Raw genomic sequence first — 18940 nt, 5'->3', positions numbered from 1 at the left:
CGAAATGGAACAAAAACGGGTTTCCGAAATTTCGTTTTTTTTTTTCAAATATTTCGAAAATCTATCATGCTAGTTTTTTAGAGGCACAATGTTGGTCCCCTGATTACGCAACTTTGCCCCCATTTAAGCTAGTTCGTATCTCTTACCGTTTTCGAGATCCGTGTAGTGACAAGCGAATTTATAACAGCCAGTATATCATTGGAGCTTTATGTACATTGAGTTTAGACAAAATCAGATGTTTCTGATAAATAATATTGAAAAGGCCTAAGAATACACCTTTGTAGAACTCTCGCATATCTGGACGATATAAAAGCGAAATGTTATACAATATGATTAGAACCCGCGTAATTTTCAAAACAAATTTCGGCGATAAATTCAAAACGCATTAAAGATTCTTAGGATTACCGTATCTTTCACTAAAAAATAAAAAATAAGACGATTAGTCTCTCTTTTGGAAATATGCCACCGTACACTACAAAATAGAAACCAAAAAACGCTAGAGACAGCGTGCGAGACAAAGACAGCGTTCGATGATGGATGTGTTCTTCAATAATTTTTTGTTAATTTTTGAGTCAATGGTAGGATTTATCTAAATGCCCCATGCTATAAGGTGATTCTGTTTACCTTCGACGTATGCTAATTGTATGACCACCAATTAGAAAAATTCGAATGTGATAATGTGAATGAAATTCTACTTACTCTTTAACTGAGGCTTTAGGAAAGAATTATAACCTGAAACAAAAAAAGATACATTAATTACAAGAAAATTTATAAATGTTTTAGAACATTTTTTTAGGAACTTTTTTTTGTAATTTCAAATGAAACCGACAAATTAATGGCAAGGAACAAAAATTTATAATTTTAACATACAGGGTGTATCACGAAGAGGGCCCAGTAGGATTATCTCAAAAAGTAGTCAGAATTGAAATCTTGAAAATTTGTATACAGGGGTTTATCAAAAAGATCTATTGAATGAAAATAGTGTCGTCTTCCTCGCACTTCCGGTTATATCGGAAGTCATCATCAACTCTGTTATTTCAAATGGAACACTGTATATTGTATAGTGCGAGAACGTTGAGACTATTTTCATTGAATAGATCTTTTTGTATACAAATGTTCAGATTTCTATTCTGACTACTTTTTGAGATAATTCTACTGGGCCCTCTTCGTCATACACCCTGTATATACATGTATAAACAACAGTAAATCGCCAATTTCTATACAGACTTACATACGTTTATCGTATTTCAAACAAAACGTTTGACGTTCTGTTAAAGCAAACGTACAAATCACATCCATAATAGAGTTGTAACTCGGTTAGAACTCGGCAAGGGGTCTCGGGTTGGCATGCAAGTCCGGCTGGGTGGAGAAAATTTAATTCCATAGTAGCTCCGTTATTATTAGGTACCTAATGCACTTTGAAACGGGCTTGAAATCGATTCTAAGCATTTGAATTGTGTGGGGCATCGCACTCACAACAATGTCAGATATGAATTCGTAAGTATCTCGTTATGAAGAGGGAAATATTTTTTTCTGAATGTGCATACAGAAAATGACGGAAGGAAATTGGAAAGTTCAGTGATTTTACTTCTTTGTTTCAGTTGACAATATAAAATAAGAAAAATATATAAAGAATATATAATAGGTATACGATGATTACACGAAAATTTATAGGAGTATGTGAACAAATTACTCGGCACAAGTACGGAAAAAATTGCTACTGTATTTCCAATGTCAACCTTTCAACGCTATTTCTTTAAATCATAATTAACTGTAACTGTAACTGTAATTACCTAATTTATGTTAGTCAAACCCATTTCTTTTGATTTTGACAACTTCTTAAATAATGTACTACTAGAAAAACTAAAAATTATCAATCAATTTAACGGAACACCGTACAACACGTTTGGAAGCATACGATTATGACAATAAACTTGTTCATGTGAAGAAACAAACATTAATTATTGTTATCAGTAGAAAAAAACAAAAACTTATTTTAAACTTAATTTACATAATCTACGAAAATCGCGTCAAGGGATTTATTTTAGAACTGCTATTGTATTTATATCTTTGAATTTTGCTTCATATAAGATATCAAAATTGTTTATACGGTTAAAGTTACTCAACAGAATTTTGACATAAACTCCAATAAGGAAGTTCCACAAAAAATGTGTACTTAAAGGGGAATTTTTAACATAATTATTGGAGTTTAAGCCATTAATACATCATGTGAAATGAACGTTTATGATGAAAATATTATATAGAAAAATTATAGTATAACTTGCATTTTTGATTTGATAATTTTAATAATTTAATAAGGTCCTAAGTGAAAGTGCTTATTACATAAATACATGTATGTAAATAAGTATAGTAACAAATTTTATTTGGACTCTTTCAATGCGTTCAACGTACTTAGGATAGAAAGTTCAATGCGTTCAACATACTTTAGTTGAAAAAATTAGAAGTATAGAAAGAGGGCAGTAATTGACTACCATGCTCTTATGTCTCGATATAAAAATTGGTGCTATGGTATTTGAGTGTGCGTCCGAGTGACCAAGTTGAAGGAAATACTCCATTTGACAAAGATTTATGTATTGAAAGTTAAACAAAGGGTTCGATATACATACTATTTGAAAAATAAAAGAGGTAAATTGTCTAATTCGGCACATTATTTATACAGGGTGTTCCAGAATGTATGGGGCAATCTCTCGGATTTATACAGGGGACGTTAAAATAACATGACAAATTCTTATAAAAAATTTCCCTTGAGGGTCCCAGTACGGAGATACAGGCCCCTAAAGGACGCCCCTGAAAATCGATTTTTTTTTAGTAACTTTTAAAATACTTTGTCTAATTAATTACATATTTTTAAAATGATGAACAGTAAAATAATCAATTTCTGATTTTTAGTTGCATTATGAGTTTTTAAGGATGCAGCGGAAACATTAACTTAAAAACATCCAAATTCAGAACTTCCCAACTAACAATGTTAGACTCGAATGCGTGGCGTTCTGCTGGGTATTTAAGTAGAGTAATGTTCACGCTTTTGAACCATTCTCAACGCGACTAACGAATGAATTTGTGATTGGTATACCGTAACAGCGTAATATATTAAGTCATACCGGGGGCCTAGCCTGTAGGTACACTTAGTATTCAAATTTAGAGATGGTATCAGATGACGAGTGTCCCGCCCTAATTGCCGTGTATCGATGCAGTGCCCTTTGTGCAGCGGCATGGGATATGGAAACAAACGCGACACATCCATTATAAAACATGGCGGCCTTTGTTCGTATTTTTCATCTACCCCGCCCCCCTGACATGATACCAGGAACAGATAGTGCGCCTCCTGCTTTTTATTTATATCTATGAATGCCCCCCGGGTATTGGGATTTAATTGTTCTGCGTTTGAAACAGATCTACAGGGCGATCTACTGTCCAGGTGTCGCAGTGCTCCACAGCAATTGTTGAAAATGTTTGAAATAAAAGTATGTGTCCTTGGATCGAGGCTTTTATTTTTCGTTTCGTAGAAAACATTCTTGTTGAAAAATTGTGTTTGTATTTAAATTTACAATAACGTAGCTTTAGTAAGACATTGTAAACAGAGTGAATTGATTTTACCCTTTGAATTCAGTAATTTCAATATTTAATATGGGAATTCAGGGTATTTCAGAAACTACTAAAGATGTGATAAATCTGACACCACGTTCTCGAGCTCGATTTTCATGGCAAACTCGACTGTCAGATCGGAAATTCGCTATCTTCATTTGTTTCTGAGTTACAGGGCGTTTCTCGTTATTCTGACACTTTTGAACATGTATCTCAGCTATTGAATAAGTTAGAGTTAAAGTGAAAACTGCTCAAGACTAATTTTTTGGCGTAGAATTGAATGCCGGTATTAGATTTTTAGTAGATCTTAAGATTTCGAAGTTATGACCCAAAGTTATTTTTTTTTAAATGGAAATCGTAGCTGACCATGGCCTATAAAAATAGAGATTTTTTTCCGCTTTTCAGCAATATATCACATGCTATAGTTATTTTTACAAACACGGGAGATACAGGGTGTTTTATATATAATTTATATTTTTTTCCCATTTTAATATGACCGGCTATGAAAATACAGATAAAACTATAATTTTTACTTTTACAAAAGTCATATCTTGTAAAAATATGACATTTATTTTACATGCACAACATATACTCGTGTGATAATATAATACTAACGAAATTTTAGGAGATAGGTGGATAGGAACAAACGGACCGATCAGATGGCCAGCTAGGTTACTTGATTTGAGTCCGTTGGACTTTTTCCTTTGGGGGTTTCTAAAAGACATTATATTTAAAATTCTTTTTAATAATATTTCAAATACCTATACATTTAATGAATGCTACCCGAAGCGTTGTCAGAAGATGCGTGAAATGTGTGACAGTTGAGGGACGGCAATTTGAACATTTAGCTATCATTTTTTAAAGCTTTTATTGATGTAGGCACTTACTATTGTTTAATTTACGATTAATATTGTAATTTCAGTTGAAGTGGAATAAAAATTTGAAAACTCTGTCTTTTCTTATCTGTGATATATATTTTAAATAAACGTCATATTTTTACAACAGATATGAGTTTTGTAAAAGTAAGGATTATAGTTTTGTATGTATTTTCATAGCCAGCCATATTAAAATGTAAAAAAAGATCGAATTTATATAAGTATAAAACACCCCGTATCTTCTGTGGTTGGAAAAATAACTATAGCATGTGGTATATTGCTGAAAAGCAAAAAAAAATCTCCATTTTTTTAGGTCATAACCAGCTACGATTTCCATTTAAAAAATTATAACATCGGGTCATAACTCCTAAATCTTAAGATCTACTAAAAATTTAATACCGGCATTCAATTCTACGCCAAAAAATTAGTCTTGAGCAGTTTTCACTTTAACTCTAACTTATTTAACAGCTGATATACAGACATGTTCAAAAGTGTCACAATAACGAGAAACGCCCTGTAACTCAGAAACAAATGAAGATAGCAAATTTCTGATTTGACAGTCGAGTTTGCCATGAAAATCGAGCTCGAGAACGTGGTGTCAGATTTAACATATTTTTAGTAGTTTCTGAGATATCCTGAAATCCCATCGAAAATGGACCAGCCTGTACAGAGCACCGTCTTGCTACGATTAAAAAGTAATTTGTACATTTCTATTTCCGAAAAACTAAGTAGGCATTGTAATGAGAAACAACAATATTTTTTGTGTAGTAAATTGCCCTTTTTATATAAGGCATCGAACAATTAATTTAAGGAAGATTGTTCGGAATTAAAATGTATGTCCATATTATGCTTGTAATGAATGATTGTTCGAGTATACATTTCACCTTATCTGGGCAACTTAAAGGGCAGTTTGCATATATTTTTTTATATGTTTAAAAATATTAGGAATCTCTTAAAATAAATAGGTATTTTAAACGAGTGTTTGTTTGGTGCCGCTCTAATTTGTGACGTCATTTAGTGCGATTGAGAATCGAGAAGGTGAATGACAGGACAGTACGACCCGTCAGTATGAAGTAACAAGAGTCTATAGGGAACCAAATTTAATTTGGTTCGAGGCAGTGGCGGCTCGCCAGGTGACGCTAGTGACGCACCGCTTCACCTACAATATCCGTTTGGTTGTGCAATTTAAAGTTATTATTAATATTATATAAATTTTATAATTTAGGTATAATTCTATATTGGAAATGTATTGTGTTTGTTTGTTTTATACGCTGAAATAAACAGAATAGTTGCTCGGTGAACGCCTTCTAAAAAAATATTGCCTTCGTTGAACGCGAACATCAACCTTGTACCATACAACAGATAGTATACGCAAGTGATGCAGATTGAAATCAGTTTGTATCTACTTCTCTTCGTAGCGTTGTTTACGGCGGTTGTCATGGCAACGAGGCGGCCAACATCGGAGTAAAGGCTTGTTTACACGGGGACAGTAGGTAAGTGGTAACTAAATTTTAAGTTTCGCACTGGTAAGTTCTAAGTTTGGTTGTTGGTAAGTTCTAGGGCAGTTTATATATTTGCAAACCTGACAAGATGAACGTAAGGCAGCAATTTGTAGAATAATTTAATGGCATACTACGCAATATTCTAAATATTATATTAGAAGAAATAAATGAAGAAATATATGAAGAGAAAAATAAACCTAAACGACTTTGGGAGCGAAAGTGGATCAGCAGGAGAGAAAAGTTCGGTGCAAGTCGTCAATTTGCACGAAAAAATAGAATAAATTCTATTCCAGTGTACTAAATTTTTAATTGCTTCATAACTACTTGTTACTTACCACATATGCGCTGTTCAAATAGGTTCAAGTGACTTAAAATTTAGTTGACTGTTCCCGTGTAAACAAGCCATAAGCTACGGCGTAACGGAACGAGTGACGCAGAAATTGAAGCAGCATTGACATCGCCCATCGCCTAGTATACGATACGTCGCTCAATGCACGATTATAATGGTTCTTTATTAATATTTGTTTTGTACCAATAATGTGTAGAAACGTTTCGTATGTATGATCCAGTATGTGTTTTATTGGAAATGAGATTTTCCATAGGTATGGAAAATTGAGGATAAAAAGGAGTTTCTCAATTGCGAGAGACCTGTGCCTTCTCTCGATGTGGAAAAAAGGGGAAGTCAAAGGACAAAGTGTACGTTCGGAAGTTTCGGAATGAATGGTTTTCGGAGTATAAGTGGTTGTGTGGATGTGTTTATTTAAAAAAAAATCAGTTTTTCGGTAATATTGTAAATGCAACTAAAAATTTCAAAATTTAAAAATTTTCGCCTGCGGGGCTTTTTTTTTTCTTTTTAGTCAATGAATGCGTCACCTATTCTAAATGTCACGAGCCGCCACTGGTTCGAGGCTCCTCGCATACGCGTTTCTTTAGATTAGGTTCCGTCTCGTCAGCATCAGAATTGTAGAACTATATTGACTATACGGCAAACGGCCAAGAAGTAGGTTGTGCAATTCTAAAAAGAATTAAATTTTCATTTCTGGCTATTTAGATTTCGATAATTCGAATATATCATTGTGTGTACAGAGCTTTATTGTGGTGTGTGTCCTCCTTTAGCGTATGGTAAATGACGGTTATCCGAGAACACATGTTGCCTTTTATGTTTTTCAATAATTTTGTCGGTAATGACGGCAGCAGACGATAAATATAAGATCTGAAAGTGGGAGATAATGAAGTCATTAGAAATAACTCATGTGTTGGATAATACGGGCGGAATGAGCGCCAAGAGGGCGGCATTGTATACGCGAAGCGGAATAATCGCAATATATCTTCAGCCCGACGGACGGTCTTTGATGGTGTAGCAGTCGATGTTAACAGTCTATTCTGTAAACAAACTCAATTAGCATTAGCCAGGTCTCGTTACACACCCCGGGGCGTTCATTTCAATATCTAATCAACTTAATTCGGGTGTATGAGTTTGGATAGCGACGCCGTCGCTCGCACAAAGATGCGGTAGAAAATGGGTTATATCAAGTTAAGGGAGACCGCAACGATGGCAAATTATTTTAACGTTTGCTCGTCTTGACTCCATCCATCCAAACTTAACGAATTTCTAATTCGATTGCGATGGGATGGTATAATAACGAAAGTATAATTCGATAGCGGAACAAATAACAGCCCGGTTACGGATAACCGGGTTAGGAATAATGAGGAATTTTGTGATGGGATGTGGGCATCGCTGTGCCTCTGACGGACAGTTCAATAATTAGAAGAAATACCTAACAGAAAATATAGGAGGAGGTGCTAGAATATAAAAAAGTGGAATAATTGTTTTTCCTACACTATTGGCTATAAGCATATTACATTTTGTCTTTGAGATACTTACAGGGTGTTTACAATCTTGGGGAAAATATTTGAACAATAAACAAATAGAAACAGCAAACTCGAGTGAAAGACATATATATTTTGACTTTTTTTAATAGCTACCTAATAAATTACCACAATAATAAGAAACATTTATGGAGCCGCCGACTCCGTTGATAGCTTGGTTGGGTCTATTGACCTACAAATGGATACACAGATCGCTTACGTAAAATAGGGCATTTAATTAACAGTTAAAAGAAAAATTAATCATTAAACCTTTATCCATCGATAATTTTGGTTGAAATTTAATAAAAACGCTAAAGGCGCCTTATCTGCGATCACAGCTATTCGCTTATTTTTATGTAGATGACGATAATTTTAAATACGTTTTGCAATTTCAACGGTTATTATTATTATTTCACTCTACTTATCATTAAAATATCCTCTATAAGTTTAAAATACTCTGTATAGAAAACTTCAAATTTTTAAAATAAAATTTTTGAGTATTTTTAAACATTGTAATTAAATGCCCTCTATTTACATATTTATATATTTACATATTTTAGTAATTATTTATACTTAATATATTGTAGTATAACAACCCTAGGTTCGACAAAAAATAAGTAAACGTAGTTCTGGCCAAAAATATGTGATCGTCATAAGGAATCCCTACGTTGTGTATATTTATTTTTTTTATTGACCGGAAGGCGCTGGCTACTAACTTTGTCGAGGGGATGTATGGTTTAATTATATAAAACAATAGCAGAGTAAATACACCTAAACTTTATTTACATACAATTCAAATTAAACATGTGACAAATAGAAAGAACAACAAAAACATTAACAACCATTAAACATAAAAGGAGAGTGCCAGGCTCACCTAGAGCTCCTGTGGGGAAAGAGCATGGCAGAGAAACCCACGATCGTTGCTCTTACCACCCAAATATAAATACAAAACAACCGCTAACCAAAGGCATAAATTAAGAACCTTTGCTAATGATAAATAAGACCTGTCTCATTTAATGTGTCACTAAATGTCATCTGTTACCTCATATTAGTCATACACACTTCCAAGTAAAACTGAAGAGGTTTGGTGTTAGTTAGCCGGCAGAGCCGGAAGGTACTGGAGTCCCATACGGGAGGCAATCCAGCTATAGTTGAGATTTCGGAAGATCCTTCATAACACTGGAGTCCCATACGGGAGGCAATCGAGCTTAATCCAGATTCGTTCCGCACGGGCGAAAATGTTAGTAAACTCAACAAGGCTCGTATAGACGTATGACATAAAGTGAGCACAAGAAATCAAAGAACAACTTAATCATGATAAAACAAGTTAAATGTGAAACAAAGAAGTCGTTAATGCAATATCTGGGCAGTCACGACAATATACATATTTTAACATGTAATAAATAATGAGCAATCTATAATAATAATTGTAACAATTTTATCTTAGAAAAATATACGCCCCTGAGCGTAAGACAATGAAGGCTAAACATATACAGAATTATTATCATGAAACATCTATATTTTACGTATAACGTAATCGTGGCAAAAACAAGTTAGATGTGAAACAAAGAAGTCGTTATTGTAATGTCTGGCAATCAGGACAATACATATATTTTTAACATGAAATAAATAATGGGCAAACTTTAAGTATAATTATAACAATTTTACCTTGGAAAAATATATGCCCTTGAGCATAAAGCAATGGAAGCTAAACTTACAAAGAATTATTATCATGAAACATCTATAATCATCACAATCATAAGATTATATAGAACAATTAACAACAAAGTACTTAAAGAATATTACCTGCTAACTAATAACACTTTAAACAATTAACTTTTCACTACTTTGACACACTGCCCGCCGATCGTCTTACTACCTATCTGCACACTGTTCTCACTTCAACTGCCTATCTTCAACTATTTAGGCTTCCTTCCAGAATTTCCTACCTAAGTGCCTGTTTTTTTGTGCTTCTTTCTATCGACCGTTAATATTACTTTTTCATTGTTATACAACACCTATGTAACAGGTGACGTCGAAGTTGATAAGATAAGTATGGTTTTGCACAATATTATTTATATTTTCAGTGTCCTGTATGTCAGAACATTTTAAGGTATTACAACCCTTAAAAATTTATTATTTCTACTATTCATCAATTCAAAAATAAAACTGGAAAATAATTAGGTACCTTTAAATTTTCTAAATTTATTAATTTTCTCAATAATTCTAAATCATTTTGTTCATTACTCACCAAAAATTTGCGTGCGCTAATCAGCTGTCCTAAAATTAGGTGAAATGATTCGACGCGTTGTTGCCAAGTTGTGATAAAATTCCCCAATATTATAACTCGACACAGTTTAAAAACAGTTAATACTACGCCCCTGTATTTAATATACAACCTTCTTGTTCATTCGTTTAATGTGCATTATGCTGAATTAATGGTAGTCAAATTGCTAATACACTGAATATGCGTTTTGTACCATAATTAAAAAAGTTTAATTGTTTTATTTACTTATTTTATTTATTAGAAATGTGTAATTCAAGAAAGATATGAATGATGTCATTATTTTTAATGGTCAGATGCTCAGATTTTGGGAATGTGTTTAGGAGGGTCGAATTAAGGAGGATCTTTTTAAAAGACAAAAAAATATTTTTCATTCAAAGGAAAATTCTCAAAACACGAAAGCCTCCAAAATCTTGCTAAAAACATTCAAAGCTACGTATTTCGACGTACGTTACGTGTTCCTCTGGGAACAGTGGAAATTTTAATTTTTCTCTAAGTTCTATAGTTGGTCATGAAATCATATAGAGAATTTAGAAATTAAAGAATTTCTACTATTTTCAGTACCAGTAATAAAGAAGTTGTACACTAAACAACTACTATCTGGAGGCACCAGTTTTGATAAATAAAGTATCTATGAGAAATTTACATTTATCATTAAATTTCGGAAAATTTCTAAAAACAACTTTTCTTATTTAAAGAGAGCCGTAAAGCATCCCTCACCTTGAGATTTACACTTACCACCTCAAACAATCGTTACCTGTCCATCTTTATTCCATTCACCAACAAATCTGGTTATTTTAGACAGATCAGCGCTCATTTGTACCGTGACAAGTCACTGACAGCCGAGCAGGGGAACACAACTGCTAAGTCGACCCCGAAGTAACTTTAAAACATCTCGGGGCATTAGTATCTGGGAATTCCAGAGTAGTAAGCATTATCGGGGTGTTTAGCAGCGTCCCGCTGGGAAGGGTGGTCTGTTTACCGGCCAACAAATTACCCCCGACTGCCGGATCGGGGCTAAGACACCCGGCATTAGCCCTAAATGATTTTAATCTTCTGTTCGAGGATGTAAACGTCAAGGCTGGGCCTTATCTCGGCTTGTAAATGTGTAAGGGGTGTCCCTGGACCATTCAGGCCAAAGATTTATTGTTACTGAATACTTTTTAATATTTAATTTCCTCCATATGAAGTGAAAAACATCTTCAAATTTAATCACATATACAAATAGACAAAATTTCATCTCTATCTCTGTAGAAAAAAAAGTAATAAGCATTCAGGTAGGTATTCATTAAAGTATGAAACTTTTTCTATATAATTTCTGTTTTTCTTTTTTTAATTCCCAAAAATAAGCGAGAGAAGTAACAGTTAACGCGTCAAATGTTTATTTAAAAATAAAACAATAAAGTCATGTCCTAAACGGAACTTAAAGAATGTCTTCAAAATTATCACCATTCATTTCAACAGGTCTGCACGACGTAATCACTGTTCTTTAACGGTGCCCAATAATGAAAGCTATTTTCCCCGTGTTGTTTCCGAAGTCTGATGTATCTGGCATTTGAAGCACTAAAATCTTCATGTACCCCCTCCACAAAAAAAGTCACAATGGTTAAGGTCCAACCCATTTATTTCAAAAACTGATCACCTTTTCGATTAAAATGTAAAAGTTTATCACTTTCTTCTTGCCGAGAGTTCAATTCGCGCCTACATGTTCACGAAAAATCTTTGCTGGAAATTGTTTCTCTGGACTGCATGAGGATTTTCTTCAACCCACATGGGGATTTCGGAAGTTGATTCCATTTTGGGTAAACGTTACCTAGTCTATCTACATACTTGTTCATTATTTTCATAAACATAGACTTTTAAGACGTACGCGCGGAACATAAATCTATCAGGTGCCGAATTATTGTAACTATTTTAGAATTTTACTTTTTTCTCGCTTATTTTTGGGAATTTCCGAAAAAATTCCCTATTTTAATTAACAGAATACTCGAAAAAAATTATACAATCAACTAAAAAATATGTATATTGTGAATATAATTAAAATTCATTTTACCATATCATTTAAAATTGTTTACGGAAATTTTTCAAAATATTTTGGGGAAAGTTCTTTATTAATATGTGGCTTCTAGTACGGCTCCTGTATTATATTGGCTGGTTTATTATATTATTATTGTCGTCGTCGTTTGTCATATAATCAATAATTACAAACTTTGGAATTTATTTGGAAAACCACAAATCTTTATTATGTAGGTACATCTACTTTAGAATTAATTAACACTATTTTTGATAAATATTCACTCACAACACTTCGATATGGTAGACAGTATATCAGTAGCGTCGATGGCATTGTTTTAAATCGCTTATTTAGCTCACTAGCAAAATTTGATTTGTTGTCGTAGTTTTGTTATTAATTGATTATTTTACGTAAATGGTCTATGACTTCCAACCACTACGGCTCGTCAGCTTTAAAGCATCCCCTCCTCGATCTACAACCATGGTTGAATATGACCGTCTACAACTATGACCAGTATTGGGTTGGATAGCCCAAGATATCTAATAATTTTGCTTGGTATTTTCCCCTATTGGCTGAACAGAAGACTTTCCATTACGTTAGCTAATAAACAATAAGTAGATCATGTGTTGTTACTGATGGTCTTAGAGTGATGCATTTTCTGTATGTTTGAACAATTCTCTCGTTTCGTCATCAATAATAAAAGTTCGAGTTTTTGACGTTGGAATTTTAACATAACACCATATTACACCAATTTCATGCAAATCGTCTTATACGCATGTACCGGCAATGCCAAAAACTGCCACAACCTAAAATTAGAAAATATGTACTGTCCGTCGCTCCGTTCTAAGCAATTTACAAATTTACGTTTACATATTTGTACATTCCATTTTTTGCTGAACATTTTTAATTTCTTGCTATGCTGATATTTTAATACCTAATCGTTCTAGATCGATCTTTTTTAGCTATCAAAAAAGCTTTCACAATTCCGACTCAACGGTTTTGTTTTATATCGTTTGTCCTTTTTGAAAAAGGAACTGAATTCTGTAAGATTTTCCGCTATTTTGGAAAGTCACTAATCTATGAATAGTTTGTACACCAATTGATATAGTTTTCATGATTTCTCAGGTATTAAAGTTGATGTTAACGGTTTGCGGTATCTGATACTTCTATGCTGATATTTTGAAACTCATCCTCATCACCATAATCACTATCAAATATTTTTAACTGGTTATTTCAATTCAGATTTTTAAGAAAAACAATGACGACAAATTTTATTTACAATATCGTTTCAGTAATATCTATATTGTACCAGTCTATTAACGACTGTTTAAAATTTTGAATGTTAATGTATTAACGTGATAATAAAACGTTGTAAGACTTGAAAAAAGTTCACCGTACTCATAGGTAATTGAGGAACTTTACACTTGCATCATAAATAACTATTAAGTGTTTATTGGATGACTACAATTTGGATACTGAGCTATGGAGCCAAAAGTGGCATTTTAAGACTTGAATAGTACTTTTGTAAGACAATTAATTAAATTAAAAAAATACATATTTAGCATTTTTTTTACTAAAAACAAAGTAAAATACATTTCGTTAAATTATATAAAGTTAAATTTTCGGGCACAATTTTATGAAAATGTCTGTCAAATTGTATAGATAGTGGTATTTCCTAAATTCTAGTCAATACAACTACAATTCTAAAAATGTTTAATTTAGGTACATTTTCTCCCATGAATATATAAGATATTCTTTCAACTCATGTCTTCAGTTTAGGGATTATGTTAAGGATGAAAGATATCAATCTTCACAAAATTTACTCAGATACCTGTATACTTAAACCTAATAACTCAATTAAATAAAAATAATGAAATTTTAAAATATTTCGTGTTTTCACACTAATATATCTCTACATTGCATTTTACTTTTTGCCTAACTAAGTAAAACCAATATGAATGAATATTTTAGTACCTAGTAACTATTTGGATAATGGAAGAAAATGTGCATGATGGATTGAAAATATAATTATACAAAATTATTGTTTGTCATTTTCGTGACTTAAAAGTATTATAAAATAGAGAACCTTTCAGTGTGAAATATGCATGCATGCATTTCTTTGTTTTAATGGGTGTACAATGCACTAGAGATTAAATGAAAGATTAGAATGAATAACTTACAATGTTTCCTTTCCCTTCTTATTACATTTGACCCTTTTAGTAACAAGATTTCTCATCGTAAAGCTGTAAGGTCAACAGGCTAATTATATAAATATTTAACAGTTGCGATTAGCAAATTGTTATTAAGATTGTTTTGCCTATTTTCTAACACAATGTCAACAAGAAAGTAGATATATCTACGTATTAGGTATGTGTGAAAAATTGATTTTAATAAATTTTTGGAAAACGTCAAGCTTTTAAAATAGCTTTTGTTTATAAAAGTTAAAGAAAAAGCCAAAATGCCAAAATGTTTCTCAAATTTTAAAAAACACTATAAGATTAACGGACTGGGGCTTCAGGGACTGACAGAACATCAAAAAAATAAGATTGTTTTACAGCTACATTACATTGAAACGCAACATTTTATCTTAAATAAAAAAGGTTGTTGTATTTATTTCAAGTAAATACACCGTTTGAGGTGTAAAAACCAAATTGACTGTCGCAAAGTCAATCAGCTCCTTAATATACAAAGTATCCGGAAACGAAAGCTTCCTTAAAAAGTTATGTTTATAAGTATGATTTAGTTAAAATGGAATTAAAAAATGAAAAATAATTTATATTTTTTTACGGAAGTAAACTTGTACTAAGGTAACTTCTAAATTCTAAATCGGTTTATGAAATTCACTCAAAATCCACCTTTGAATTGTGGTCTATTCTTTTCTGAACACCCTGTATAACAATAAGGAAAGGAAGCCAGTTGACTTTGGAACAGATAATTGCGTCATCTCGTAAAATAAAAAGAGAAAACTATTAACTTGAGGACTAAAAATTGATAAAATCGATACCTACACGCATATAAAATAGAAAAATCAATATCTTTTCTCGTTGATATTTTTTGAAAATTTGGATTTAAATTTTTTCACACCATCTGTTTCAAGCAAAACCTATTGATAAAATAAAGTGTCCCTGAAAAGTCACTTATAGTCACTTTATTGGTGATATTGTATACAGTCAATTTTAGCTGTAGGTGTACCTACCATTCCGATTTTCAATTTCTAACATGTATTATTTTTATTTCCAGGATGCAGCAGCAGCAACTGGCCGCTCAGCTGGCCCACCACGGAGGCGGTGGTCGCCAACCCCCCTTGAGCCCCACGCCTTCGGAGAGCGACTCTGACATCTCCCTTGGAGCGCACTCGCCCCCGATCAGCTCTCCGGGCCCGCTACGCTTCGGCACCGGCTCCCCCAATCCCATCACCTCCTTTCGTTTCGGGGCGCACTCCCCAGGTCCTATGCCAGCGCAGTTCCGCTTCGGCACCCACACGCCACCTAGTTTTCGAATGGACAGACAGAGTCCGACCCCTCCCAATTTCCGTCTGGACAGGAAGATGAGAAACTCCGAGTCCCCCATCAACGTGGACTCGGCCCCCTCGAACTACGCCGCTGTGAACCTGAGGCTGAGCTCGAACGAGAGCCCGATCGACGTGGACTCCAGCACGGACTACCGGCCGGAGAAGAACAGTCCCATAAGGGTGGACGGGTCACCGCAGCACTCGCCACCCATGAACCTCAGAATGGCGGATAATATACGCATGCCGCCCTCGGACGGCATGAAAATCGAGACTCCACTGCCACTGAGGCTGGGTCATCAGCTGAATTCATCCCAAATGAATACTGCTCCGCTCAGGATTCAAGTTACAAGCCCCAACAGGCTGGAGCACACCAGCTTGCCCGGTGGGCACCATCCCCATGGGGGTATCGTGCGGATCGCTCCTCCGAGTCCCAGTGGGGCTCCGGTGCTACATCGGCCCTTTTCGCCGCCACGGCTAACGTGATACTCGCCGTTCGGGTGGGAAGAGAACTTGTGAATAACCTTTGCTGCAATATTTGTATATTTATTAGCTTTCACGAGATGTGTATGTATATAGAGCAAGTGTGCGGGATGGAGGACTGCATTTAGGTGTTCAATGGCAATTGTGTATATAAATTCTGGGAGGTATACGGGGTGAGCCAAAATCGCAATTCATTCTCGGGTTAAAATTATAACATCTAAGTTACCTAAGCTATTACGAAGTTACCGTATTATATTTCAGTTATTAAAATTTGCTAATAATTCTGTACGATTCACAATTTATGAACAGCACAATAAAAGGTGGACTGTAGTACACCTACAAATATGTTATCTACAGTAAATGAAATATATAGTGTTACGCAAGCAATTTAAAATATCGAAAATGATAATTCCTCATGTCATTTTAAGAAGATAACTTCATGTAAATATACAGGATATCCAGGATATGGCGAGCAATCTCTCAAAGAATAAAAATTGGGTAGGCCTTGCAAAAACATCGTCACAAGTGTATAAAATTCTTTTTTATTAGGGTACACCTTGTGGAGTTATTACTTCTTGAAGCTGAGAGTTGAAAATTGATTTTTCGTTTTTATTAAATTTACATAATTTTTGGTAAAAACTGTTACCGATAGCCGCTTTTAGTCCAATTAAATAAGCCTTTAAATCGAAATTTTGGTCAACTTGCCTGAATTTTTGATATGAGTTAGTTTGAGGTATATTATAACAATAAAGGGTGAAAAAAGATAAAACAAATGAGTTTTTCAAGATAACTCAAAAGGGGCTAGGGCTAGAAAAAAAAAGTTTCTTATAAAAGTTGTAAAGCATACAATTCTACATAAAAATGGCATCTTGACTTTTTCTGGTACTATTAAAATTAACAGAGTTAGGGAGGCTAGAAGTTAAGAGAAGATATCAGAAATTTAAAAAAATCATAACGAGCAGAAAAACGATTGAATTTTGTAGTTTTTTTTCAATCTACTCTAAAAAATGTAGACACGTATTTTTTTTATCGGCGGAAAAACATATTTAAGTGGTGAAATACACCCTCAAAGTTCGCCCCCCAAAACAGTTTTTTCAAAATTTCTGGGGTTCTAATCAATATTTTGAAATGAAACAAAATGGAAATTACTTATGATAAAAAACAAATATTTCGTAAGTGATTCCGTGTTTGGGGGTTGCTAGATACACTTATTTTTTATTTCAGAAAAACTATATTTTTTATTTATAAAAAAATCATATTTACTCAAAAAGACTTAAAAATGTGATTTATGTAAACAAATTGACAAAATTAAATTCACGTGTTTTGTGGTTTTCGTTAAAATCTGTTTAGGGGGGGAACAACAAATTTGAAATTGTCATAACTTTCTTATTAAAAATTAAAAATATATCTATTTCTCTGAAAAGAAAAGTTACTATATTTTTAGAATAGATCGAAAAAAATTACAGAAATCATTCATTTGTCTGCTTATGTTTTTTTTTTTAATNTGAACAACAAATTTGACATTGTTATAACTTTCTTATTGAAAATTAAAAAATATATATCTATTGCTCTGAAAAGAAAGGTTATATTTTTAGAATAGATCGAAAAAAATTACAGAAATCATTCATTTGTCTGCTTATGTTTTTTTTTTAATTTTTTAAATCTTCCCTTGACTTCTAGCCTCAATTAACTCTGTTAATTTTGATAGTACAAGAAAAAGTCAATACACCATTTTTATGTAGAATTGTATGCTTTACAATTTTTATACGAAACTTTTTTTTCTAACCCTTACCTGTTCTGAGTTATCTTGAAAACCCCCTTTGTTTTATCTTTTTTCACCCTTGGCCGGGGGTTGAACCAAAAATTACTCTCACTTATTGTTATAATATACCTCAAACTAACTCATATCAAATTTTCAGGCAAGTTGACCAAAATTTCGATTTAAAGGCTTATTTGATTGGACTATTTGGGGAAGAGCCTCGGTAGTTTTAGCAACCAAAAATGTTAAAGGTTTACTTTTTTAATTTTTGTTGCCGTTTTTAAGGCTTTAAGAATAGGTATATGTATATCCTTATTTGTTATGGATAGAATAAACCGTTTTCGAGATAATGATGACACTATTTCCGACAATTTTTAGCAGTAATAAAATCAGATCAAATCTCGAAAATGGTTTGTTTCATCGACATCAAACAGGTAGGTTCCCCCACAGCAACTAAAAACTTTAAGAGGTGATAAAAATTTAAAAAATAAGTCCATAATTTTAATAGAAATTAATAAGAAATAATTCAAATATAATGAAAAACAAAAGGATATAACGAAAAATAAATTTTCAATTGTCATCATCCAGAGCTAATATGTATAATAACTCTACATGGTGAGCCCCAATAAAACAAATTATATGTTGTGATATTATTTTTGGGATTCCTACCCAAATCCGAGAGATTGCCTACGATTTTCTGGACACCCTTTACGTTTTCAGATGTCTCGTTTCTGAGATAGGTACAGGTTTTGTTTTTATTAGAAGCCTTTTATTTAACTTGTTTTGTCAATATGGGTCAAAACTTGTAACTGAATTTTAAAACAATTATCTCCAACCGATTGAGCTGAAATTTTGCATACACGTTTAGTTTGGATGACAATGCATGATAGTAGATAGCACTAACAATTTATTTAAAAAAAAAAACTGATTTTAATTTACAGTGTCTCAAAACTTGAAGCATCGAACTTGTTACAGGAACACAAATAACAAAAATAAATTTTAGCCTAATCACAATTGTTTTTTCAGAACATACCCAAATA

General features: G+C 33.3%; 1 protein-coding gene across 1 annotated transcript in view; it reads left to right on the top strand.

Moving 5' to 3' along the window:
- Positions 1-16144, top strand: part of LOC108907537 (homeobox protein SIX3-like) — an 89330-nt gene extending 73186 nt beyond the window's left edge. Inside the window, exon 2 of the mRNA XM_018711266.1 lies at positions 15391-16144. Within this exon, the coding sequence (XP_018566782.1) occupies positions 15391-16144 (754 nt within the window). The remainder of the gene's footprint in view (positions 1-15390) is intronic.
- The last annotated feature ends 2796 nt before the right edge of the window (positions 16145-18940 follow it).

This window comes from Anoplophora glabripennis, unplaced genomic scaffold (genome assembly GCF_000390285.2).
Source record: "Anoplophora glabripennis isolate ALB-LARVAE unplaced genomic scaffold, Agla_2.0 scaffold326, whole genome shotgun sequence".
Lineage (NCBI taxonomy): Eukaryota > Metazoa > Arthropoda > Insecta > Coleoptera > Cerambycidae > Anoplophora > Anoplophora glabripennis.
Note: the sequence above shows the minus strand (reverse complement) of the source record. Positions and strands in the feature narration are given on the sequence as shown.